This window comes from Podarcis erhardii (genome assembly GCF_964252035.2).
Source record: "Podarcis erhardii genome assembly, chromosome: 14".
NCBI classification, from domain to species: domain Eukaryota; kingdom Metazoa; phylum Chordata; class Lepidosauria; order Squamata; family Lacertidae; genus Podarcis; species Podarcis erhardii.
The window spans coordinates 15,476,149-15,504,113 of NC_138503.1; the positions used below are offsets into that span (position 1 = coordinate 15,476,149).

Below are 27,965 nucleotides of genomic sequence, written 5' to 3' on the forward strand. Positions count from 1 at the left end.
GGTGGCGCTGGGCCTAGGACTTGCTGATCAGAAGGTCGGCGGTTCGAATCCCCGCGGCGGGGTGAGCTCCCATTGTTCGGTCCCTGCTCCTGCTAACCTAGCAGTTCGAAAGCACGTCAAAGTGCAAGTAGATAGACAAGATCGAAACTTTCCTTGTTAGGCCGAATTGCTGCTATTAAGATGAATGTATTGCCAAAAATGCTGTTTTTGTTTCAAACATTACAGATTATGGACAAAACAGAGTGCTTTCGGAAGTGGCAGAGAGATATTTCCAAATTTGTCTGGCAGGGCAAAAAGCCCAGAATTAAGTTTAAGATATTAACTGATGCGAAAGAAAGAGGGGGCTTCGCCCTGCCAGACTTAAGGTTGTATTATGAATCAGCAGCTTTCTGCTGGCTAAAAGACTGGCTACTTCTTGAAGACACTGATGTATTGGATTTGGAAGGTTTTAACAGTGCTTTTGGTTGGCATGCATATTTATGGTATGACAAGGTTAAGATTAACAAGGTTTTCAAGAACCATATTGTCAGAAAAGCAGTGTTTAACGTCTGGACAAAATATAAAGACTTATTGGAAAATAAAACTCCAAGGTGGCTTTCACCATTGGAAGCTAAGGCCCGAAAAAGACTCAATATGGAGGCCAATTGGCCAAAGTATTGGGAAATACTAGAAAAAGATGGAGACAATTGGAAATTGCAGAGTTTGGGGAAAATGAAAGATAAAGTGCGAGATTGGTTACACTACGCTCAGATTAAGGAAGTTTTTAAACTTGACAGAAAGTTAGGATTCCAGGTGGAAAATTCGAAGTTGGAAACGGAATTGTTAGAGCCTAAGACTAAGGTACTTTCAAGAATGTATAACTTGCTGTTAAAATGGAACACACAAGATGAAACGGTAAAATCGGCTATGATAAAGTGGGCACAGGACATTGGGTATAATATCATGTTTGAGGACTGGGAAAGGTTGTGGACCACTGGGCTGAACTTCACTGCATGTAATGCTTTGAAAGAAAATGTTATGAAAATGATATATAGATGGTACATGACCTCAGTCAAACTTGCAAAAATATACCATTTGTCCGATAACAAATGTTGGAAATGTAAAGTAAGCGAAGGAACGTTCTTTCACCTCTGGTGGACCTGCCCTAGAGTGAAGGCTTTCTGGGAGATGATATATAATGAGCTGAAAAAGGTATTTAAGTATACCTTCCCTAAGAAACCAGAGGCCTTCCTCTTGGGTATTGTCGGCCAGAGGGTGTTAAAGAAGGACCGAACATTTTTTATGTATGCAACAACGGCAGCAAGGATACTCGTCGCCAAGCACTGGAAAACCCAAGATTTACCCACACTGGAAGAATGGCAGATGCAACTGATAGACTATATGGAACTGGCCGAGATGACCGGCAGAATCCGAGACCTGGGAGAGGAGACGGTTGAAGAAGACTGGAAGAAATTCAAGATTTATCTACAAAAATATTGCAAATTGTATGAATGTTAAGAAGGATGCTAGATCATAAATAATTTGGCACCACTAAGTTAGATGGAGTTATGAAGATAAGCGAGTTTTAAGAAAAGATAAATTTTTTTTTTTGGATAATTACTAGGTTACATTTAAATTCTTAGGATTTGAACAAAGGATATCTAAAATTAGAGAAACAACATGGGAAAACTAGATAATAAGAATGGAAACAAGGTGATAAATTGCTGGCAAAATTTTATTGTGAGGAACGCAGGAGCGGGAGACGTGAGGGAGTCCAAAGAAGTTAAGAAATTATGTTAAGATACATGTTATATTGTTTCTTTTTTGTGTATTGTATTCAAAAATTGTTAATAAATATTTATTAAAACACACACACACAAAAAAACCCCACAAAAAACAAAGTGCAAGTAGATAAATAGGTACCGCTCCGGCGGGAAGGTAAATGGCATTTCCGTGCGCTGCTCTGCTTTGCCAGAAGCGACTTAGTCATGCTGGCCACATGACCTGGAAGCTGTACGCTGGCTCCCTCGGCCAGTAAAGCGAGATGAGCGCCGCAACTCCAGAGTCAGTCATGACTGGACCTAATGGTCAGGGGTCCCTTTACCTTACACTGTAAAATGTCTATTATTATTATTATTATTATTATTATTATTATTATTATTATTATTTGTTGTTGTTGTTGTTGTTGTTTGTTTGTTTGTTTGTTTGTTTGTTTGTTTGTTTATACTCCTAAGGGAAGCAACTCTTGGACAGCAGAGTGAGCAGGTACACAGGTCATTTGGTCTCTTGTGAGATGGATTGTATTTAAATGATAGTAATAATCCATACAATTATATTTCTACATATATATTAGCATATACAGTGGTACCTCGGGTCACATATGCTTCAGGTTACAGACGCTTCAGGTTACAGACTCTGCTAACCCAGAAATAGTACCTTGGGTTAAGAACTTTGCTTCAGGATGTGAGAGAGAGAGAGAGTGTGTGTGTGTGTGTGTGTGTGTGTGTGTGTGTGTGTTATATAAGTAGCCACCCTGGAGTTAATTCAGTCTCACCAATCTCAGTGTAGAGATCGGGGAGCAGAGATAAGGCAATGACTGTAACTCTATAATGCTTTCCAGTGTTTTTGTGGAAATTTAAAGGGTGTGATAGCCCTTTTCACTTTGTTTTGTTAAATTTCAGCAGAAGTATCCAGTAGAAGCTACCAGTCTGGTCTATGTTCCTTAGAAGAGGAGCAGCATAATTATATAATACATAGGAAGCTAAAATAAAAAACAAAAATGAAAAGGGGAAGGGATACCCAGTGATTCAGCTCAAGTTTTCAGAAAATGAATTCACATATCCGTGATTCACATTCACCCTGCACACAATATTGTTACCAAAAACTGAATGACATTTTGGCGCCTGAGGCAAATCACAAGATGGAGCACACCCCCCAGAGAGGAAGAAGAGGGTGAATTAATATCTATCAGGAACACGGCAGGGAATAAAGATCTACATCAGGAACAAGGGAGGGGGAATCAGATCAGCTTTACCTGAAGGTCGAAGTGGGAATCAAAAGCCGCCACAGGGTAGAATGGAGCCGGCTCTGATTCATGCCAGGTGGGTACAGAGCCCAGAGGGTAGCCCCCCTCCATTTCCTCCTAGGGGTATGGGGTGGGACCAGCAGCTCCTCCTGTAGGGACAGAATGAGTGTGTGGGGTAGGGGATTCTGCTGAGGCGGTAGCAGATTTGGCCGGCAAGGAGCACGCCATAGCCATTGCTGCCGATGCAGCAGCAACTCCTGATGCATTTCTTGAAGGCCAGATATGCTGCCCCTATCAATCCTGCCACCTGAGGCAGTCATTTCATTTTGCCTCATGGGTGGGCCGGCCCTGATGACAGGGGCTTTGGAACTTCAGACCCTCCAAATGTCCCTGTTTTCCAGGGACAGTCCCGGATCCATGGAAGCCATCCCGGTTTCTGATTCGATCCCGGAATGTCCCGCTTTTCCTTAGGACGCCCCTATTTTCATCGGAGAAACGTTGGAGTGTATGGAGTTATGTGACGCCCCCAAGCCAAGGAGATAAGTAACTATGCAACCTTTAAAGACATCTGAAGGCAGCCCTGTATAGGGAAGTTCTAAACATTTAACATTTTATTGTTTTTACATATGTTGTAAGCTGCCCAGAGTGTCTGGGGCAAGTCAGTCAGATAGGTGGGGTATAATAATAATAATAATAATAATAATAATAATAATAATAATATCCTATTTTCAGTGCAGAAATGCTGGAGGGTAAATCAGGAGGCGGGGCTTAGGTCGCTTAGGGCTTTGAACTGTTTGAATTGCAAAGCTCTTTTGATCCATCACCCTAGTGGGAAAGAAACAGAACAAAAAAGAGAAAAAGTCAAAACTTCTAGAAACACTGGCTTAGCTTTATTTTGTGTTTATCTCAGAGACAACTTAACACAGAGACAACACTCAACACATAGGATATATTCCGGAGGGACCTCCTGGGGTAAATTGTATATGATGTTTATTATTTTCTGCATTTTATATCATAACTTTTTTTTTTCTACATGGTTGCACCATGGTTGGACCCCATTATTATTATTTACTGTGTACAACATTAAGAACACATTTTATGGAGCATAATAATAAAAACATAATAAAATGCATAATAATGAAATGATCATAATAACAGTCCCTACCCTAGCATTAACAGACCATAGAAGATCATTTAACGACCAAAGGAATGTTTTTGCCTAGAACTTAAGGATATGTAATGATGGCACCAGGCGAGCCTCTTTGGGAAGAGCATTTCACAGATGGGGAGCCACCACAGAAAAGGTCTGTTCTTGTGTTGCCACCCTCCAAATCTCTGAGTGAGGAGGGACACAGAAAAGGCCCTCAGATGACAATTGCAGGATCCTGGTGGGTTTCTGTGAGGAGAGGCAGTCCTTAAGGTATTGAGCCGTAGGAGGACCAGGGTACCCTTGGCCATTTTCAAGTGATCCAGGGAGGGAAGAGGGTAATTCTTCACAGAACTCTAGCCCAATGGTTGCCATCAATTTGATTTGAACTGATTTTATAATGAAATGATTTTAGAATGCTGTATTATTTTACTGTTGTTAGTCGCTCTGAGCCCGGCTTCAGCTGGGGAGGGCGGGATATAAATAAATAAATAAATTATTATTATTATTATTATTATTATTATTATTATTATTATTATTACTGATCTATGGTAAAAAAGGTAAAGGTAAAGGACCCCTGGACAGTTAAGTCCAGTCAAAGGCGACTATCGGGTGTGGCGCTCATCTCGCTTTCAGGCCGAGGGAGCCGGCGTTTGTCCACAGACAGCTTTCTGGGTCATGTGGCCAGCAGGACTAAAACGCTTCTGGTGCAACGAAACACAGTGATGGAAACCAGAGTGCACAGAAACGCCGTTTACCTTCCCGCCGCAGCAGTACCTATTTATCTACTTGCACTGGCATGCTTTTAAACTGCTAGGTTGGCAGGAGCTGGTACAGAGCAACAGGAGCTCACCCTGTCGCAGGGATTCGAACCGCCGACCTTCTGATCGGCAAGCCCAAGAAGCTTGGTGGTTTAGACCACAGTGCCACCCGTGTCCAGATCCGTTGGATGTTATTTTGGCTTGGCCTCTGCAATGAGCTTTGGTTGAATTCAAAACAACAGAGTACTGTATTGTGTCTGAGGAATTTCCCCAATGAAGAACTCACTCAGTTCCAAATATTTAGCCTGGTGCAAATTAAATCTCTCTCTCTCTCTCTCTCTCTCTCTCTCTCTCTCTGTGTGTGTGTGTGTGTACCTCTTCCTTCCGTCACTGTTGCTGGTACTACCCTTGTTGGGCAACCTGTCGTAGTCATCTTTGTTTCCTGTTGCATTGAAAATATTAATAGAGTCCCTAATTTACTCAAGAGAAGGATGCTAGACATCAAAGGTATTCTTGAAGAGAAGCAGGGGAGCAGCAGTTAGGCAGGGAGTCATCATTTCCTAATAACTTGCTGACGTGCAATCTACCATGGCTGGCAGATAAAGGAGGGTATAAAAAGGGATGGAGAGCGGATGGGCATCAGTTGAGAAAAGGCAGAGGTGTCTGCAACCCACTTACCCGCTCACACCACAACTCACTTTGGAAGAAGAGATTCCTTAAGAAAGCAGAATCATGGACCAAGAGGAATACAGACAGAGAGGTGAGTAAATGGATGAAGTCTTGCTGGAATTCCCACTGGGTTATGATAGTACTTTATAAACTCAAATGGTGCTTACGTTGCTGTTGTTGATTATGTTTACTGTTGCTGTTGTTGTGTCACATTATTATTATTATTATTATTATTATTATTATTATTATTATTATTATTTTCATGTGACTTAAGTTGGTGGTCTCCTCTTAGCAGAACATTGGATGCAATCCATTATTATGATTTCTAGAACAAGCTCGGATTTTTATTGTAATTTTGTTTTTACATTGTGCATCATTTTGTGATTTTGACAAAAATGCTATGAAAACATTATCTATCCATTCATCCATCTGCATCTATCTGTCTAATTATACATACATGCATACATGCATGCATACATACATACATACTATAAAATAAACAAAGGTGAAACAAAATCTGCTATTCCTAATAAGAAAAAGTGCTCCATTCAGTCGGACTACCAGTACACGAAATGTGGTGAAGTGCTGTGGAACGGGTCCACTCAGAAGCAAGTCCCAGTGAGTTCCACAGGGCTTACAGATAAATGTGCAGAGCCAACATTGGCAATGGTCAGGGACAATGGGACCTGAAGTTCAGTAACATCTGGAAGACCACCAGTTCCTCATCCCTCCTTTACAAGCTTATTGCATGTATGTTTCTTCGGAAGCACCACTGTGTTAAACCAATTTAATTCCCCCCCATATCATTTTTATTAAGTCTCCAACTATATTTCAGAGCACTTGTCATACCCCCTTTTTTTACATGTAACGTTTCTTCTTGACTTCCCTCACCCCTCCTTTCCTGATGTTTGTTCTTTACTCTTTTTTTATCAGCTGTTTTATAACACACATATTTTTATTATCTAAACCCCACTAGCATCAAATCTTTCAGTAATCCACTGCTCATTTTTCAAATCCTGCTTGTGACTTCATATATTGGTGATAATTTGACAGATATTCCATCAGCGATTTCCAATCCTACTTAAACACTTTATTGTTATGTCCTCTTATTAATGTGGCAGTCAATTTTGCCATTTCAGCATATTCCATCAGTTTCACAAGCCATTCCTCCTTAATTGGCAATCCTTTCGTTCAGTCAATTTTATTGATAGATAAGGACACGTCAAACTGCAATCTCAGGAGTAAGTTTACACCCTAGTAAGCAGGTGTAAGGATTGCAGGCTTAAAACCTCATTGGTTTCATGGCTTCTAGAACAGCATTGTGAGAGCTCTGGCTCCATCAAAAAAACTGTGAAGTTGACATCAGGCGACATCGAAAGAAATCTCCGTTTGTGGCGATTAATTGGTAGTGGCTGATTCACCCATGCAAGTCGCTGTTTTGATACTGTGGTGATGAGCATGCAGGGGTGAACTGACCCCGAAATCGATAGGAAAAGCTGTCTCAAGAGTTCACAACTCCTTCTTCTTCCAGGAAAAGAGATGGTGGACTACATTTGCCAGTACCTGACCAGCCTTAAGGAGAGACGGGTGTCTCCTGATGTGCAGCCCGGTTACATGAGAGACCAGCTGCCAGACAGCGCACCTTTCGAGCCAGAAAGCTGGGACAACATCTTTAAAGACATTGAGAAGATCATCATGCCTGGGGTAAGGACTTCTAGTGAGATGCAACACCAGGTGTGCCCTGCTTTCATCCCCTACACAAGTCCTTCCTTGAGACCCAATTCTAAGGACCTTCTTTGGAAGACTGTCCCTAAAGGAAGGGCAAACCGGGTCATCTCTCCCCTTTCATAAGAACTTGCATGAAAGCAGCCTTCCATTTTTTCTCACAGGCTCTTACAAGTTCAGCAGAAACAGTTGGGCCTGGTGAGCATTTAACAATAATAATATTATAATAATTTATTATTTACACCCCGCCCATCTGGCTGAGTTTCCCCAGCCATTCTGGGAGGCTCCCAATCGAGTGTTAAAAACAATACAGCATTAAATATGAAAAACTTCCCTACACAGGGCTGCCTTCAGATGTCTTTTAAAAATAGGATAGCTGCTTATTTCCTTGATATCGGATGGGGGGGCGTTCCACAGGGCGGGTGCCACTACCGAGAAGGCTCTCTGCCTGGTTCCCTGTAACCTCACAATGAGGGAACCGCCAGAAGACCCTCGGCGCTGGATCTCAGTGTCCGGGCTGAGTGATGGGGGTGGAGACGCTCCTTCAGGTATACTGGGCTGAGGCCGTTGAGGGCTTTAAAGGTCAGCACCAACACTTTGAATTGTGCTCTGAAACGTACTGGGAGCCAATGCAGATCTCTCAGGATTGGTGTTATGTGGTCTCAGCAGCCACTCCCAGTCACCAGTCTAGCTGCCGCATTCTGGATTAATTGCAGTTTCCGGGTCACCTTCGAAGGTAGCCCTACATAGCGTGCATTGCAGTAGTCCAAGCGGGAGATAACCAGAGCATGCACCACTCTGGTGAGACAGTCTTTTAACTGATTGCCTGATTTCATGATAATGTGTTATACTTTGATGTTAGCCGCTCTGAGCCTGGTTTTGGCTGGGAAGGGCAGGGTATAATAATAATAATAATAATAATAATAATAATAATAATAATAATAATTAGCTCCCCTGGGCCAAGGGTTGCAGGGCAGGGTGCCTACACCTGCTGCTGGCCAACGTGGCTGGCAACCCGGCTGCTTGGCCAACACTCCTGCCCATCTGGTAAGACTCCCCATCTCCTTCCTTCCTAGAGCCAGCCAGGGAGGGAGGAGGTGGAGGACCTCTGAAGCAGCGACAAAAGAAAAAAATAAATTGTAAAGCAGAGGAGATCTAAACTAGCAGATCCAAAGCAGCAGCAAATCCCCCAACAAAAAGTAATTGGGGATCGGGGAAAGGAGAGGATACCACCACCATTGCCATAAAGAGGAGGAGACAGAGACTCACAATATGATTCCCCCCAGCCACACACCCCTTAGAGCATGGGTAGGCAAACTAAGGCCCGGGGTCTGGATCCGGCCCAATCGCCTTCTAAATCCAGCCTGCAGACGGTCTAGGAATCAGTGTGTTTTACATGAGTAGAATGTGTCCTTTTATTTAAAAGGCATCTCTGGGTTATTTGTGGGGCATAGGAATTCGTTCATTCCCCCCCCCCATAGAGTCCGACCCCCCACAAGGTCTGAGGGACAGTGGACCGGCCCCCTGCTGAAAAAGTTTGCTGACCCCAGCCTTAGAGATTTCCCTGCCTATGTGCTTTCAGCTACTTTTTCTTGAATGAAGATGTTTATGAGCTGCTGCATTTCTGATGCTACTGGAGTCTCATAATTTATATTATATCTTACTGTTCTCACTGAACTGTATGCTGATCATGTTTACTATTATGGTCGGTTTGGGGGCTCCCACTTTTATGAGGTACTTTGGTTTTAAATTTGTATTACAATGTGAGTGTAGGTTCTTTAAACTCCCGGTTTTCAGAGGGACAGGGCTGGAAGTTCTCTAAATGAAGTCTCACCTCGATTACAAATTTAGTGGAGGTTCTTAAGTAAACTGGGCCTTCTCTGCAGTGGCTCCCCATTTGTGGAATGCTCTCCCCATGGAGATTCACGCTTTCATTATGCACCTTTAGGTGCCAGGCAAAAACATTCCTCTACAACCAGGCCTTTCACAGGTTGACACCCGATGTCCTTTTAAATAAGTTGTGGGAGGAGGGATTATTGGTTCTTATATTTACTATGTATTTTGTGGTTTTTATGTAGTGAACCACCCTGAGATCTGTGGATGAAGGGTGGTATACAAATTAAGTTATTATTATTATTATTATTATTATTATTATTATTATTATTATTACAGTGGTACCTCAGGTTACATACGCTTCAGGTTACATACGCTTCAGGTTACAGACTCTGCTAACCCAGAAATACTGCTTCAGGTTTAGAACTTTGCTTCAGGATGAGAACAGAAATCGTGCGGTGGCAGCGCAGCAGCAGTGGGGGGCCCCATTAGCTAAAGTGGTGCTTCAGGTTAAGAACAGTTTCAGGTTAAGTACGGACCTCCGGAACAAATTAAGTACTTAACCCGAGGTACCACTGTATCATCATCATCATCATCATCATCATTATTATTATTCACTAATAATCTGTCAGACTCCGGCATTTGCAATATGGAGATAATGCTGTCCTACCTTGTTGGTTTTTTTTTGATAAGGTACATGAAGCATTTTGAACATTTGAAAAGTGTGGTATCAATGCTCAGTAGCTATTATTTTTGTGATGAATGATAGCAGTAGCTGCAAAATTAACAAATGGATTCTGTATAATGGCAAGGTTGCAGATTCAATCCCCATATGGGTCAGCTGCATATTCCTGCCGACACACGATAAATAATGAATATAAACAAGAAGAAAACTGTACTGTGATAGCTTTCTTCTTTGAAAATCTGTATCGCTTCCTCTTTATGGATGGGTTTCCATTTCCTCTTAAGAGGCATGCTTCGTTGAGATAAATGGTTTTGCTTTAGTGAGACATTTATCTGCCAGTCCCACATTCTTCTATTTCCTTTGACATTAATAAAAAAATGCACAGATGCTTCCATCAGATCTGAGATGCACTTTGGGAGGACTGCAGTCCTCCCCCCTTTGCGGTCTAACAACCTGGGGTAGTTGAAGATCTTGTGCCTTCAATTCCGGGGTAGACAACTTCCCCTGTCTCCTGCCAAGCACCGCGTTTCCCGTAGGGGAGCAATCTGTATGACAGTGGTGGGTGGAGCCACAGCCCAAAGTGGGCAGGGCCAAAGCCAAAGTGGGTGGAGTTTGCAAAGTAGGCGGGGAGCGTTGAAAAGCATCCAAGAGCGACATGGAACGAAGCTGTAGGTTTCACACGAATCCTTTTAATTGTGCAGAAGATAGAACATCACTAGAAACAACAGAGAGAGCATTTGCAGGTGTGGCTCTCTGCTTTAGACCCTCCAAGTGTCCCTATTTTCCAGGGACAGTCCTGGATTTACAGAAGCCGTCCTGGTTTCTGATTTGATCCCGGAATGTCCTCATGTATCTTTATATTTGATGGAAGCTGCCTAGAGTGTCTGGGACTGCCCGGTTAGTTGGCCGGGTATAAATACAGTGGTACCTTGGGTTAAGAACTTAATTTGTTCCAGAGGTCCGTTCTTTACCTGAAACTGTTCTTAACCTGAGGCGCGCTTCCGCTAATGGGGCGTCCCACTGCCGCCCTGCCACCGCCGCACAATATCCGTTCTCATTTTAAATTCTTAATCTGAGGTACTACTTCCGGGTTAGTGGAGTTTGTAACCCAAAGTGTTTGTAACCTGAGGTGTGTGTAACCCTAGGTACCACTGTAGTAAAATTAATAGGATGTCCCTTCAGGCATAGCTGTCAACGTTTGCCTTTTTTTGAGGGAAATTCCCTTATTCCGAATAGGATTCCTCGCAAGAAAAGGGAAAAATTGACAGCTATGCCTTCAGGATATACCGTATTTTTCGCTCTATAGGATGCACTTTTCCCCTTCAAAAATGAAGGGGAAATGTGTGTGCGTCCTATGGATCAAAGACGCCATAGCCCCGTGACCCTCTCCCGGCTGGAGCCTCTATAACCGCGCGTCACCTCTCCAGCCGGGAGAGCCCGCACAGGGCAAAAGAAGCCCCCCGCGACCCTCTCCCGGCTGGAGAGGTGACGCGCGGCTATGGCAGGATCCTCTTTAGCCGCGTGCCACCTCTCCAGCTGGGAGAGCGCGTGAGGGGCTAAAGAAACCATAGCCCCGCGACCCTCTCCCAGCTGGAGAGGTGACGCCCGACTATGGCAGCAGCCTCTCCGCTGCGCCTTTCCGCTGCTCCCTGACCTGCTCTTTGGGGCTGGTGGTGGGCTTCCCCCGCCAGCCCCAAAGAGCAGGTTGAAAGGAACCTGAAGCCTGGAGAGTGAGAGGGGTCGGTGCACACTCTACAGGCTTCCAAGGTAGCCGCCTGAACGGCACCTTGTTTTAGAGTGGGAAAACAAGAGGGGGAAAATTCTCCCCCTCTCTGCGCAGCGCCTCCTGCCGCTTCGCTGAAGGGGCGCTGGGCAGAGAGGGGGAGAATTTTTTTTCTTGTTCTCCCCCCTCTAAAACAAGGTGCGTCCTATTGTCCGGTGCGTCCTATGGTGTGAAAAATACGGTACCTGAAGGAGCGTCTCCACCCCTATCGTTCAGCCCAGACACTGAGCTCCAGCTCCGAGGGCCTCCTGGCGGTTCCCTCACTGAGAGAAGTGAGGTTACAGGCAGTAGCATCGCAAGGGGACGGGGGGGGGGGACGGGGGCAGTGCGCACCAGCTGCCATGTCTGGGGGGGTGACAAGAAGGGTGCTCGCCCTGATGCCCCTGGGCACGGCGGCGTGAGCAGCCATCGTGCCGCAGCAGCTGCATGTGGAGGAACCTCCGTTCGTGGCTGCAGCTGCAAGCAGAGGATCCCGCCACTGTCTCTATGTCATTCGAGCAGCGCTGGCAACAAACTGCTATGTACAACACATGCGCAGTGTCGCACACATGTGCTGTACGTAGCAACGCCGCACATGCCCCCTACGTCGCGACACCATTAATGCGTTGTACGTAGTGGCGCAACGCGTGCGCAGCCGGTGGTTTGCCCCGGCCCGGGTCTCGGTTAGCCTTCGTTCACCCCTGGTTACAGGGAACCAAGTAGAGGAGGGCCTTCTTGGTAGTGGTGCCCGCCCTGTGAAACGGCCTCCCACCAGATGTCAAGGAAATAGATAACTATCTAACTTTTAGAAGACGTCTGAAGACATTAGGGAAGTTTTTAATGTTTGATGTTTTATCTCTTGATTATGATTGTGATTATGATTATGATGTTGGGAGCCACCCAGAGTGGCTGGGGAAACCCAGACATATGGATGGGGTATAAATAATATATTATTATTATTATTATTATTATTAATTTATTTTCATGTGAGAAATGTTGGAGGGCAAGTTAAGGTAACCTTTTGCTCCTTTTCACTTATTTTCTGCAGTAATCAACCCTTTCTCACCCTCTCATCAACTTCCCAACTCTTGTTTTTAACCCAGGTTGTCCACTGGCAGAGTCCACACATGCATGCCTACTTTCCGGCTCTCACCTCTTGGCCTTCACTCCTGGGCGACATGCTAGCAGACGCCATTAATTGCTTGGGATTTACCTGGGTAAATGACACCGCTTTTCTTGGGAGTTTTCATGTTGAATTGATGCTGCTCAACAAAATCATGGTTGTTGACTGCTGAAAGATTTTGTACCTGATTAACCTTTTAAATATACATTTATTATATCAACATTTGTTATGTTTAACTACCTGTGTACATGGCTGGCATTATAATATCATTGCCTCTCTGAGATATTGTTTTCTCTTCAACCAGGCCTTTGGCTGACTGATATTCTACAGCAGTGGTTCCCAATTAGCTAATTACTGAGGACCCCCTATTTATCAAAAGCCAAGTCATGGACCCCCTACTGTTTAAATTTTTGATAACTCTATGGTAGTTACCTCTGCAAAGCAATTTTTTGAACAAAATGTGGGGTAGCTCCTAATATGCAAAGGATTTTAGGTGTACAGTCGTACCTTGGATCCCAAATGCCTTGGTACGCAGACGTTTTGGCTCCCGAACACCACAAACATAAAAGCGAGTGTTCCTATTTGCGAACGTTCTTTGGAACCCGAATGTCCGATAGCGCTTCCCCGGCTTCTGATTGGCTGCATGAGCTTCTTGCAGCCAATCAGAAGCCGCACTTTGGTTTCCAAAGTCGAATAGACTTCCGGAATGGATTCTGTTTGACTTCCAAGGTACGGCACTAGGGCTGAGCGATATCTGGTTTTCGACATCGTGATATATCAGCAGTGAAACACCGCAAATTGGAGATCAGGCGTGGGGACGAGGGAAGGAGCAGCTGCAGAGATCGGATGGGTGGGGGGAGGAGTTGCATCAAGCCACTGTCAGCGGGGGCAGCCAGCGAAAATGCATGTCCACTGTGGCTTCTTCTTCTTTCCTGCTGACTGAGAAAAGTTGCTCCACCTCGGGGCCAGGGGAATGTAGCGATTAGCTGTCCTGGTCTCCCTCAGTGCGAGGGAAGGCAGCTCAGATCAGCAGCGATATCGGCTGAGACCATTGTGCAACATCGGCAAAAGGGATGCGGGTGGCGCCGTGGACGGCACTGTCCCTCTTGGGCTTGCTGATCAGAAAGTTGGCGGTTTGAATACCCTGGGTAGCGCTGTGGGTTAAACTACAGAGCCTAGGACTTGTCGATCAGAAGGTCAGCGGTTTGAATCCCCATGACGGGGTGAGCTCCTGTTGCTCTGTCCCAGCTCCTGCCAACCTAGCAGTTCAAAAGCACTCCGGTGCAAGTAGATAAATAGGTACCACTGTGGCGGGAAGGTAAATGCTATTTCTATGCTCCCTGGCTTCCGTCACGGTGTCTTGTTGCGCCAGAAGCAGTTTACATTAGTCTTGCTGGCCACATGACCTGTAAAGCTGTCTGCGGACAAATGCCGGCTCCCTCAGCCTGAAAGCGAGATGAGCGCCGCTACCCCATAGTCATCTGCGACTGGACTTAGCTGTCAGGGTCCTTTACCTTTACGTTTTTATCCTGCATTTTATTCTGTGAACTGCCCTGAGATCTTATTATGAAGGGAGGTATATAAATCTAAATAATGATAATAATGATGATAATAATAGTAATAATAATATTACCAGTGTGGTGTAGTGGTTGAGAGCGGTAGTCTTGTAATCTGGGGAACCGGGTTTGATTCCCCGCTCCTCCACATGCAGCTGCTGTGTGACCTTGGGCTAGTCACACTTCTCTGAAGTCTCTCAGCCCCACTCACCTTGCAGAGTGTTTGTTGTGGGGGAGGAAGGGAAAGGAGAATGTTAGCTGCTTTGAGACTCCTTAAAGGGAGTGAAAGGCGGGGTATCAAATCCAAACGTTTCTAATAATAATAATAATAATAATAATAATAATAATAATAATAATAATAATAATATTGTGGGAGTTGGATATTGAAAGAAAAGTTTGTGCTATGGTGTTAGAAAATTATTTCTCAACATGACCCTGCTCAAAATCAATCATTTCAGTTCCATTTTTGATACCCACATTCCTTATCCCTAAATCACCTCTAGGTATAGTCATATTAAATTAATTTATTTCCCCAAATTACTATCCTCCGCAACCCAGGCCATCCCTCTAATACGAATCCTCCCAAATTCATTACCTATGCAGAAGCACTTTGGGAAAAAGATTCAGGGTCAGTTCCTACCTGGACTGAACACAAGTAGTATTTCTTCCACTCACTGGCAGCCCCCCCAATTAAAGCCAGCCTTCAGTGATACTTGTTACTTATGGAAAATCATATTAAAAACATATTAATATTATTTTTAAAGCACTTATTTGCTTAGGCAAAACAGCTTCTTACAGATTTACTCTACCATACTAGTACATGATGTTAACACTAGACGGCAGTCATGCAAAGTGTTTTAACAAAATACTTCTGTAAGATAGTGTTGGGGAAGAAATCCAGTAGTTTTCATTTTAACGCAGTCTTATCTAATTTGCTCTGATATGCATACTGAAAGGCCCCGGTGCTTTTTTTATTATTGAGTTATATTGCAAATATATGCAAATCAAAACTTTTAAATGTGAAAGGAAGAAAAAAGATTTAAAAGGGTTACAAAGAACAAAAGAAGAAAAGAAAAAGAAAAGAAAGAAGAAAAGCAGAAATCTAAACAAATTACCGGTACATAAACTAATACAATTAAATCTTAATGAAGATAAGAAAAAATCATAGATGGATGTTTTAAAATTTGCACTTCTCCAAATGTGACAATGCAATTTTCCAGCTAAACAAAACACATACAAAATCACAAATATGCCAAAAAACAAACAAACCCCATAACCCATCATATTAAGGGAAATTGCTTTGCAGAAATATGCATGTGAGGAAAACTTGCATACAAAGATTTGCATGCCACGAGAATTTGCACTAAAATGATGATGATGATGAGTTTTCACAGGGATTTCAAACAAGCCACAAACTGCTGTGAGAATGTTAAGGGGTGAACTTAAGAGTGGAAAAAATGAGAAGCTGAAACTGAGAGATTCAAGCATCCCTACTCACGAGTAGGCTGCAGGTCTAGAAGCTTCCCTTTCCCTACACAATGCATATTTGTTCATCGGTCGGCTTTGACCCAGTAAAAAGAGATCCCTTTCCTCATCCTGTATCTCCTTTACACTTGCAGGCATCCAGCCCAGCTTGCACAGAACTGGAAATGAACGTGATGGACTGGTTGGCTCAAATGTTAGGTCTCCCAAATTTCTTCTTGCATCATCATCCAGACAGCAGGGGTGGAGGTATCTTGCAGGTAAGCAGCTCAGGAGGGCTGTGTTTTCTTTGGTTTTAATCTGAACATGCTCACAACTTCTAGTGCAAGAGATGGGGAGTCTGGGGAACCCCAAAACTCCCATCAGCCACAGCTAGCATGACCAATGGTCAGTGATGATGCGAGTTCATCAACATCTGGAGGGCCACCATTTCCCTACTCTTTTTTTTTTTTAAGCCTACGGCATCCAGTATTCCACAGTGGTCTCCCATCCAAGTACTAACCAGGCCTGACCCTGCTTAACTTCTGAGATCAGACAAGATCGAGCATGTTAAGGGTACTATGTGTCAGGAGCTCGGCCTACACTCGAGTAGGACCCTGGTAGAGACACATGCCCGACTGGCATGTTCTCTGCCTCCTGATTGTTCGGGAGCTTCAAAAGCTTTCTTCAGCCCGAACACCACAGCGACTGATGCCAACCGACACCTGCACATTTAGGGATCCGCAGAGTTTGTGCAGCTTGCGTAACAGACCTCAGCAACTCAGCATTTTGGCTAATCCACTTTATTTACATATAAACACACACGGAACGCTGCAACATGGCTCCTTCTCTCTCTAGCATCAGACAGCAAAGAGAAAGAACAAAGGACAATAGTCCCACTTCACAGAACACAGTAACACAAACATGTCTTTGTCACTTCCCACTCTGTGGAGTCAAAACATATACCGTCATGTGATAGACAACAATCCCATGACTGCAGTCATGGAGCAGGAATTTTAACAGTATGGCCATAGACATCATTTCCCTATTCTTGTTCTACCGTCTTTTCTGGACATGTCAAAATTGATTTACATCCTTCTACTGGGGAATAGTTTGTGACACGCCTCAAACAAAAAGGAAGCATTATTATATATTCATTTGGTTTTTCAGATTAAAGTTTTACAGTCACATATCCAACATACAACATAGAAAAAAGATTCCAAAGAATCTCTTGGGCTTCCCTCCTCCTCTTTGTGGGTCCTATTGTTAGTCATTTCCTCCCGCATCTTTTATAATAATCCAAATCTTTTACCTCTCCATTGTGTCCAAAATTCACCATTAAACTGCAACTGTTATTCCAATCCCACAATGGTTTTTAAGATAAATTATAAATTTCCCCATTCCTTATTAAAAATTTGGTCTCCCTGATTTCTGATTCTTCCAGTCATTTTAGCCATTTCAGCATAATCAATCAACTTGATCTGCCATTCTTCTCTGGTAGGGACTTTATCTTCTTTCCATCTCTGGACCAACAACATCCGCACAGCCGTGGTCACATACATAAATAGTCTTTTCTAAAAAGAAGCATTATTATAAATGAGAGAGATTAATATCATTTCTTAGAGCAAACAATAGGTGTCACCATTGGCCTATGATGAAATGATTCATAGATTGCAACCTGCAGTGGGGACAAAATGAATTAGCAGTTTGTAGATTAAAACAGCAAGGTATAGTTTTCTAGCGGAAGGAGCCCGTAGCTCAGAGACACAGCACAGGCTCTGCATGTGGAAAGTCACAGGTTCAATCCCTGATAATTTCCAGTTAAAAAAAGGAGATGGCTAGGATGTAGATGACAAGAAAAACCTCAGCCAGCTGCTATTCAGAAAGCTTTGGCTGAGCTAAATAGCCTGACCTGTATCACTTCCAGACAGAGGTAAACCTTGCACCCAGGGCTAGATTTAGGTTGGATGAGACCCTAAGCTACTGAAGATAATGGGGCCCCACCTGTCCTTTGTCAACAACAAATTGTCGCTGTTTCTTGTGTTGAATATATGCTGTATGGTAATTTATGGACCTAATAGGTATCTAAAGCCATTTGCACTTGTTGCCATGCAACCAGTCCATGCGGAATGTAGGCACCCTATATATAGAAATGAGCAAACCAGTGATATTTTAGGGAGCAGCTAGCAGGCCGGGCCCATTACTTACATCATAGGAGCCTACACAACACAAAATACTGTTGCTGTATGTAGGTAAAGGTAAAGGGATCCCTGACCATTAGGTCTAGTTGTGGCCGACTCTGGGGTTGTGGTGCTCTTTTCACTTTATTGGCCGAGGGAGACGGTGTACAACTTCCGGGTCATGTGGCCAGCATGACTAAGCTCCTTCTGGCGAACCAGAGCAGCGCACGGAAATGCTGTTTACCTTCCCGCTGGAGCGGTACCTATTTATCTACTTGCACTTTGACATGCTTTCGAACTGCTAGGTTGGAAGGAGCAGGGACCAAAAATGGGAGCTCACCCCATCGCGGGGATTCGAACCGCCGATCTTCTGATCGGAAAGTCCTAGGCTCTGTGGTTTAACCCACAGCGCCACCCACTTCCCTGTTTGTGATATAGGTTGCTGTTAATAATGAGAGTTTGTTTCTTTGTTTCTTTCTGCAGAGCACAGTTAGTGAATCAACCTTGGTTGCTCTGTTGGCTGCAAGGAAGAATAAAATTCTGGAAATGAAGGAGTCTGAGCCAGGTGCAGATGATTCTGCTCTGAACTCTCGTCTCATTGCTTATGCCTCAGATCAGGTAAATGAGAGTGTATGTCTGCATGTATATGAGTTAGGCCCCATCTGGACTATACATTTAAAACAGTATCGTACTGCTTTAAACAGTCATGGTTTCCTCCCAAACATCCTGGGAACTGTGGCTGGGGAAACTCAGCCAGAAGGGTGGGGTATAAATAAATTATTATTATTATTATTATTATTATTATTATTATTATTATTATTATTATTATTATTATTATATTTGCTGAGAGTTGTTAACCCCAGTTCTGGGCACCATAGTTTAAGAAGAATATTGGTAATAAGTGCAGAAGATGACCAAAACGATAAATGGTCTGGAAACCGAGCCTTATGAGGAATGGTTGAAGGAGTTGGGTATAATTAGCCTGGATAAAAGGAAACTTTTATGTTATGATAGCCACCTTCAAATATCTACAGGGCTGCTACACAGAAGATGAAGCAAAATTGTTTTCTGCTACTCCAGAGGGTAGGACTCGAAGCAGTGGGCACTCATTCTGATTTGTTTGCAAGGAGGTTAAATCACCTTGCATCCATGCCTTAACCCACATGTTCCTCATCATTAAAAAGTCTGATCTGTAGGGGAAGTGGGTTTTATTGTGCATGACTTCCCGAACAACTCTGATCGTGCAAAATGAATTTAGCTGTTTGGATGCCACTCAAAATTATCAACAGTCTGGAAGTGCCCCGTGTTTCTGATGAAGGCCTGCATGTGTAGGGGTGTCAGTTTTGGAAAAAGAAGGCTGCATAAAGGTAAAGGTAAAGGACCCCTGACAGTTAAGTCCAGTCGTGAATGACTCTGGGGTTGCGGCGCTCATCTCACTTTACTGGCTGAGGGTGCCGGAGTTTGTCTGCAGACAGTTTTTCCGGGTCATGTGGCCAGCATGACTAAGCTGCTTCTGATGAAACCAGAGCAGCGCATAGAAACGCCGCTTACCTTCCTGCCAGGGTGGTACCTATTTATCTACTTGCACTTTTTGGCGTGCTTTCGAACTGCTAGGTTGGCAGGAGCAGGGACCAAACAACACGTATCCTTTAAAATATATGGGCTGAATATATGCACCGAGGGCAAATCTGCTCAGGCCTTCAGCCAAACTTAATTGTAATTGTATTGACTAAATCTTCTAGTAGTATGGGCTTCTCTTGACCAACATTACCAGCACTTGAGTCCCTGGAATCTCCTTGCTTGTCTTCTCAGGCTCACTCCTCAGTAGAAAAGGCGGGTTTAATTTCCCTCGTGAAGATGAGATTTCTTCCTGTGGATGAAAATTTTTCCTTGAGAGGAGAAACCTTGAAAAAAGCCATTGAAGAAGACAGAAGCCGTGGCCTTGTGCCCATCTTTGTAAGTTTTGTTTTCTATATACCTGGAAGGCTACTGGCCTTGATGGTTCTGCTCTAGTTCCTTGGTTGAAGTATTGCTTCTAAGTGCCAGTTTCTGGAAAGGAGAGTGCTCTTGGGCTTGGTTTCTGCATGAGGTTTTCCCAGAGGCATCTGGTAATAAGATATTGGACCAGATAGATATTGGACCAGAATAAGATACTGGACCAGATAGACAGACAGATAGGCAGATAGACAGATAGACAGACAGATAGATAGATAGATGATAGATAGATAGATAGATAGATAGATAGATAGATAGATAGATGATAGATAGATAGATAGATAGATAGATAGATAGATAGATAGATAGATAGATGATAGATAGAAGGACAGACAGCTAGAACAGCAACTTCTTTAAGGAGCATAAAACTATGGTTGAAGAAAGGGGGACACTTGCTTTTCAGAGCTGAATGTTGTGGAAGCCCTGATGTTGTTTAGAACATGTCCAGCCATTCTTTCCATCTCTGGTTAAAACAAGTTGTGCAGGTTTTTCTAACACTTGCAAAACCTGTTTTCTCAGCAGCTGCCATGGGTCACCCCATGAGCAATGATATCTCTCCCGTATTGCCTTCAACTCCCTGAAAACTGATGGCCGACTTGTCTCCATCCTGCGAGTGGACATTTTGTTGACCAATAAATTCGTGTCTCTGGTGTTTTTGGATGTTCTGCTGTGCTTTCTTGACAACTCCCTGTTTTTGTCTAGGTTTGTGCAACTCTTGGAACAACTGGAGTCTGTGCTTTTGACAGCCTTTCGGAGCTAGGACCCGTATGTAAGTAGTCTCAATACTTCTCAAAAGGGACCGTTATAACAAGTCTTAGATGGTGACCAACCCTTACCCCAAGCAAATCTCTGATTCTCGATTTTATGGCAACGCAACAGCTTGTGCAAGTATCAACTATTGCACAGAAATCAGCTGTTGCGCAGGAATCAGCTGTTGCGCAACAAGCTTCCACTAGTGCAATTGTTGCATTAGATCTCATTGTTGTGCAGCCTTTAAATTCGGTCATCTGCTAGTGCAAGGGCAGACAGAGAACATTCAATACATCTCTATACCTTCTCAAACATCACCTTCAATTACTCTTTAGGCTCTCAAGAGGGACTCTGGCTTCATGTCGATGCTGCCTATGCTGGGACAGCGTTCCTCTGCCCAGAATTCAGAACATTTTTGATTGGAATAGAACACGCAGATTCTTTTACCTTCAACCCTTCCAAATGGATGATGGTTCACTTCGATTGCACAGCGTTCTGGTGAGTGTGAGGCTCAAAGCGTGCACACACGTGAAATTCTAAGTCTCTGCAATTCACCCCAATGACCAATTATTCCCCCCTGGTCCACATTTGTATAGGATCAAGGATAAAAACAAGCTGCAGCAAACCTTCAGTGTTAATCCCATCTACCTCAGACATCCCAACACGGGGTCAGCCACGGACTTCATGGTGAGTAAACTGAATGCAAAAGGGGGCTGTTGTAGACCAGACACCAGATTTCTGTGTTTGTTTGCAAAATAGCAGTAGGGGGGCTGATTCTCTCCTCCTTTATCTTTTATCCCATGAGAAATCCCCCAAAATTATTTACCTCCTTAGGCGAAACATACATCATCACCATCAGTATTAACCTTAAGGTCCATAAATAGCAACACCCTAGAGGTCCCGGTCCCTAAGGGAGTTAGATTAGCCTCAACCAGAGCCAGGGCCTTCTCTACACTGGCTCCAGCCTGGTGGAACGCTCTGCGGGATCTGATTTCTTTCCGCAGGGCCTGTAAGACAGAGTTGTTCCGCCTGGCCTTTGGCTTAGAATCAGTTTGATTCCCTCCCCCTCTTTCTTTTTCCTTTCTCCTCCAGTGAAGAGGCTGCATCCTAATGTTTTAATGTTGTATTTTAATGTTGTATTTTAAATTGTATTTTAATCAACTTGTTTTTATTATTGGTTGTTAGCCGCTCTGAGCCCGGTCTTGGCTGGGGAGGGCGGGGTATAAATAAAATTTAGTAGTAGTAGCAGTAGTAGTTCTTACATATTAGTCTTCTTCTTTGGTGATCCCTCGTAGCCGAGTAAGATTGTCTTTCATGAACAGTAAGTCCGTAAGTGGCTGTGGAGGCCAATTCTGGATCCACACATCCTTCCACAGTGGGGACATAGGGTTCCAGGTGGGAGTTGATCACGGTGAGGGTTTGCCAAATGTGCCTTCCTCTTAGCTCATTTCTCCCTTTCGTACTGAGTTTGAGCACCTTCAAAATCCATGACACCTTTGGTAAAGGCTGTTCTCCAACTGGAGCCAGTGTTTCCCAGTTATCAGTGTTTATACTACTTTTTTTTTTTGCCTTGAGAGAGACCTCTTTTGTTGACCAACAGCATTACGCATTCCATTTTTAAGTTCGGAATAGAGTAGATGCTTTGGAAGACATATTAGTCTCACATTAGTCTTATATATGTCATATATTAGTATGTGACATATGACTCCCATCAAATTATCCTGGGAACTGTCATTTGTTAAGGGTGCTGAGAGTGGGTGGCACTGTGGGTTAAACCACAGAGCCTAGGACTTGCCGATCAGAAGGTCGGTGGTTCGAATCCCCGCAACGGGGTGAGCTCCCATTGCTCGGTCCCAGCTCCTGCCAACCTAGCAGTTTGAAAGCACGTCAAAGTGCAAGTAGATAAATAGGTACTGCTCCGGTGGGAAGGTAAACGGCATTTCCATGCGCTGCTCAGGTTCGCCAGAAGCGGCTTAGTCATGTTGGCCACATGACCTGGAAGCTGTGCACTGGCTCCCTCAGCCAATAAAGCAAGATAAGCACCGCAACCCCAGAGTCGTCCACGACTGGACCTAATGGTCAGGGGTCCCTTTGCCTTTACCTAAGGTTGCTGAGAGTTGTTAGGAGACCCTTATTCCCCTCACAGAGCTGCACTCAGGAAGAGGAATTGATTGTTGAACTGCTCTGAGGACTGCACCTCTGGGAGGGGATTAGGGGGTCTCCTAACAAAAACCCTTAATAAACCACAGTTCCTAGATTCTTTTGGGGGGGAGAAGTCATGACTGTTTAAAATGGTATCCTAGTGCTTGAAACGCGTAGTGCATATGGGAACTTGGTTTCTGAAACCAGATGGACTGGGCTCAAATGGGTTTGGAGGGCATGCCCTGTGGCTAGGAAGGCCTTTGCCCTAATACAATTCTCCAGTTATTCAGTCATGAGGGGAATATTTACTTATTTGCCTGATTTATATAGATTTATAAAAATTTGTACAGTAGATCTCAGAAGGAGGCACCACGTTTTATTCGTTCTTTGTTTACCGGGGGGGGGGGGTACTAGGAGAGATTCCTGTGCCTGGTGTCTGTTTAATTCTAACTCAAATGAGGCCTTGTGGGCATCTGGTCTCTGTTTGGACACACACAAAATGCAGACCATGGCTGATGGGAACTACAGTCCAAAACAGCTGGAGAGCAACAGGTTTGGGAAGGCTGCAGGAGTGTATTATCGGAAACGCAGACAGATGCATGAGCTTTCTCTGCTGCCAAGGTACAGTTGCTCCCCATCAATAAGTAGAATGAGATCCCAGATATGTGGCTTTCGTGCCCTTGGCAGGTTTCGACATCCAACCCTTCTCCACCTTTTTCTCCTAGCTGACCTCTGACTGTTGTTTGATTTGCAGCACTGGCAAATTCCACTGAGCCGAAGGTTTCGTTCTCTGAAGCTCTGGTTTGTGATCCGCTCGTTTGGTGTCAAGAAGCTTCAAGACCACGTCAGACATGTAGGTGAACTGGAGGTGTACATGTGTGACTGGGCAAGGGCGAATCCGTCAATTTTGGTTTCTAATTTCCCCCACTCTTAAGTGCAGTTCTAATGAAAATCCATTGCGTGTCAAGACCACGCAGCCAACCCCCTCGTTGGAAATAACTCACACAAGGACACAGATATTAGGTTTATGTTATTGGGGAAATTTTGGCCACAACTTTATTGAATTACAGAATGTGAGCAGTATTGGCTTAGGCATTGATTGGACCTGATTATATCTGACTCCTGCCCATTGTGCAGGAAGTCCCAGTAAGGGTAAGCCATCGGTAGGGGGAGCCCTGTTGATGCGAACCAACTCAAGCTCCCCCTGGTGTCCCCTTCGGGGTCGTGTCAAGGCCTTAGCCCCGCAGCCGGGCTTCAGACTAGATCAACACCCCCGGATTCCTTTAACAGAATGCCCTTAAGCATGGAGGGGCAGGTGATGGCCACACCTCCCTTCCCCCACATAAGGTCAAACAATGCCTAGCCGCCACAAGAGCCCAAAGGCTCACCGCCGATTGGCTGGCCGGGCTCTGACATGGCCGGGATCCCCCAGGCAACGGGGCACAAAGTCCCCCGCCCCCGGTGGGGAGTGGGTGGCCATGCGGTCCACCGCAACTCCTCCCCACTGGGAAGTGGAGCGGATTTGGCGGTTTTGTATGAATTTCTCCTAACAATATATCCAGCTGGGATAGCTCAGTTGGTAGAGCATGAGACTCTTAATCTCAAGGTTGTAGGTTCTAGCCCCACATTGGGCAAAAGATTCCTGCGTTGCAGGGGGTTGGACTAGATGACCCTTGTGGTCCCTTCCAGCTCTACAACTCTATGATTCTATATACATATTTGTTGGCCTCGGTCCAGTATACCTAAAGGAGCGTCTCCACCCCCATCATTCTGCCCGGACGCTGAGGTCCAGCGCCGAGGGCCTTCTGGCGGTTCCCTCATTGCGAGAAGTAAAGCTACAGGGAACCAGGCAGAGGGCCTTCTTGGTAGTAGCGCCCGCCCCGTGGAATGCCCTTCCAGCAGATGTCAAATCGATAAACAACTACCTGACATTCAGAAGACATCTTAAGGCAGCCCTGTTCAGGGAAGTTTTTAACATGTGATATTTTATTGTATTTTTGCTTTCTATGGAAGCCGCCCAGAGTGGCTGGGGAGGCCCAGCCAGATGGGCGGGGTATAAATAATAAATTATTATTATTATTGGCAACTTTGTGTAATATGCAGAACTTTGGCTAATGAGTCAGATAGGAAAGCAAGCTTGCTAGCCAGCAGCCAGGTACAGTTTTTAAGTGACAATGGTGAGTAGGTACCCCAAAGTTTCTCCAGCCTTTCTGTATGTTAAAATGTTAACTACTTAAATCTTTGAGGGTGGTCAGGGACGTCTCGTTGGTTCTGGGCAAGATCATGTTTTCATTTTAATTCTGCATCCTATGACTTTTGCACTGCTCTGTTGGAAATGATAATTGCTTATGCTAAAATAAGAGGACAAAATGGTGATTTTTTTTTATAGAAGAATGGTGGATTATACCTATCAAACTATAATTCTCATATGAAATCACATGCAGGATTTGAGATAGGAGCAATGGAAGAATGTAGAAAATGGATTTTACAGGCTTAAAAAATAAATGTAGATGTGTGTTAATGCAGATATTAAGGGGGAATTTTAAAAATCAAGGAAGGAGGGGGCAGGAAGTCAAGAAGAAAATAACTCCTAAGATTGGAGTTATGTAATAATTTGGAAGATTTAATAAAAATCATTGTAAAACAATAATTGCTTATGCTTTTTTGGAAACTGTAGGGCACCGAGATGGCCAAATATTTTGAGTCACTGGTTAGAAGTGATCCCCTGTTTGAAATCCCTGCTAAGAGACACCTTGGACTGGTTGTGTTTCGTTTAAAGGTAAGAGCAAAAGTTCCCCCTCTAGAATTTAAAACAATCCACTTCACCCCCCCCCCAAAAAACAGCTATGAAGAAAGAGCGTAGGAGAGAATGAATCACTGTGAGCATCTCTAGTATACATCAGATCTCCAATGAAGGGCTGAAGGGGGGTGGAATATAGCCAGGCCATTAACAAGGCTGCTTCATATCCCTCAGTGTAGATACAGTCTAAGTTACCGGCTCTTTCCACATCCTAGTTGCTATGGGTGAGGGAGAAAAATCCCCTAATTTATCCACTTCAAGAATAACTTTATAAACTTCTGTCATGCATACACACCCTCCACCAAGTCATCTTTTAATAGGAAAAAGCATAATTTAAGTTCACAGACCTGAATCACTGGTGATGGTCCAGATTCCTGGGTTAATCAAAGGCTGTGATGGGAATTGGAGCATTCAGCTGCATGCTTCTCTCTTTGGTGCTGACCTTTAAAGCCCTCAATGGCCTCGGCCCAGTATACCTGAAGGAGCATCTCCACCCCCATCGTTCAGCCCGGACACTGAGATCTAGCGCCGAGGGCCTTCCGGCGGTTCCCTTCTTGTGAGAAGTGAGGTCACAGGGAACCAGGCAGAGGGCCTTCTCAGTGGTGGCGCCCGCCCTGTGGAATGTCCTCCCATCAGATGTCAAGGAAATAAACAACTATTTGGCTTTTAGAAGACATCTGAAGGCCCCGTTTAGGGAAGTTTTTAATGTTTGATGGTTTATCGTGTTTTTAATATTCTGTTAGGAGCTGCCCAGAGTGGCTGGGGAAACCCAGGCAATTGGGCGGGGTATAAATAATAAATTATTATTATATTATTACTTTGAAAACAATTTGTACGTGGTTTATCACAATATCTTTTGAAAACAGGGCCCTAACTGGATGACAGAAAAGGTCTTAAAAGATCTGAACAAATCGGGGAAGCTCTTTGTTATTCCGGCAACGGTTCACGACAAGTTCATCATTCGGTTCACTGTGACGTCTCAGTTTACAACCCGAGGAGACATCCGACGAGACTGGGCCCTCATCCAACAGACTGCGGTGCAAGTCTTAAACATGCATCATACGCCCAAACCTGTTGCCATCTCAGAGGAAGGGGGCAAAGTTCCCAACGTGATAACCAGCCCCATTTCAAAATCAATAGGTGCTGCTCCCTTTTTTGACTTAGAGGAACAAGAAAGCAAAAGGTTCCCATGTAAAATAACTGTGCAGCCTCGAAGAGGTTCTCTGAGCCCTTCTCCGTGGTTGTTCGGTGAAAACGTTGGCGTGCCTGAGGATCCTCATTTGGACGACTGCTTTGCAGAAGGCAGCCTGAGCCCCACCAACCACAAAGTGCCCTCGTTCTCTGTTCAAAGCAAGAAGAAGACAGCTCGCTCCCTCAGTGTCCCAACAGCTGGCTTTTGGGAAGCGAGCCACCCAAAGGCCATGGGCTTGGAGGTCCCCGGGAAGAGTGGACCTTGCACCAGCGAGAAACTCCTTTCCCAATTGCCCAGAGAGATACTGATGCTCAAGAAAAGCGCCCTGAAGAAACACCTGAAATTTTACAGCGTGCCCAGTTTTCCCGAATGCACGATTCAGTGTGGGCTCCAGCTGCCATGCTGCCCTCTACAGGCCACCGTGTAGTCAGTCCTCCACCCTCAACGGCTGTCCCCTTCCTCTCCTCAAGGCAGCGAGAACCAAAGCCTGCTTATTCTCATGCAACGCAATAATCTATGACCCTCTCTAATAATATATAAAATAATTATATTAGTTACAGAAGACTCTGTGCTATTTTTTTTAAAAGCCTGTATATTTAATAAGTTTAAAAGAGAAATAAAACTATTTAGCATTGTGCTTGGCGTTTCATGTTTCATTGCAGATTCTCTGCTTCCAAATGGAATTTTTGCATTGTGGGTTGGTAAGCTATCATACAAAAGGGGGTCAGCAACTAGAGGCCATTAGTTCAAAACTGGCCCCTTGAGAATTGGTGTGGTTTTTTTGTACAATCTTTTTTATTCAGTTTTACACTACGCATTTAAATTCAAACATTAGACGTCAGCATCAGCATTTAGAATTTCCTGAATCCCTAGACTCCCCTCCACCCTTCCATGGTTTCCATATTCAACCTTTTTCGACTGCTTCACATATTTTCTCTATTTTTCTTAAATAATCCATTTTTACCTTAGTTTTTAGACATTACAAACGTTACTCAAACCTGCCAAAGTTTTTAGTTGTTTACAGTGTCAACAGATCTCATTTTCCTCATGGTATTTTCAGACCAGGAAATGCTGAACATGTAGGATTTCTGTCTTTTTGATGCACAAAAACCTTTGCTAGGATGAAAAGTTGTCAACTGTCCTCAGCCTTTTTTAGTTTCAGAAGAAGGAATAGCACCAA

General features: G+C 44.2%; 1 protein-coding gene and 1 long non-coding RNA gene across 2 annotated transcripts in view; one reads left to right on the plus strand and one right to left on the minus strand.

The window, feature by feature from the left end:
• The window catches only part of LOC309329022, a 114,034-nt gene that overhangs the window by 45,959 nt on the left and 40,110 nt on the right, over nucleotides 1-27,965 (minus strand). The window lies entirely within an intron of this gene.
• On the plus strand, nucleotides 5,429-27,422 carry HDC (histidine decarboxylase). The gene is made up of 12 exons (XM_081838952.1): nucleotides 5,429-5,672; nucleotides 7,113-7,285; nucleotides 12,690-12,803; nucleotides 15,885-16,007; nucleotides 18,390-18,524; nucleotides 19,719-19,862; nucleotides 20,604-20,670; nucleotides 20,987-21,149; nucleotides 21,248-21,338; nucleotides 23,548-23,646; nucleotides 25,471-25,572; nucleotides 26,460-27,422. The coding sequence occupies exons 1-12, from the start codon at nucleotides 5,645-5,647 to the stop codon at nucleotides 27,210-27,212; spliced, it is 1,992 nt and encodes a 663-aa protein (XP_081695078.1). The 5' UTR covers nucleotides 5,429-5,644; the 3' UTR covers nucleotides 27,213-27,422.

Excerpts from the sequence above, each read along its gene's own strand:
- HDC (XM_081838952.1), top strand. The coding sequence starts at position 5,645 with ATGGACCAAGAGGAATACAGACAGAGAG. Across the intron at positions 20,671-20,986 it reads TTCGGAGCTAGGACCCGTAT|GCTCTCAAGAGGGACTCTGG; the intron begins GTAAGTAGTCTC and ends ATTACTCTTTAG. Across the intron at positions 25,573-26,459 it reads TGGTTGTGTTTCGTTTAAAG|GGCCCTAACTGGATGACAGA; the intron begins GTAAGAGCAAAA and ends TTTTGAAAACAG.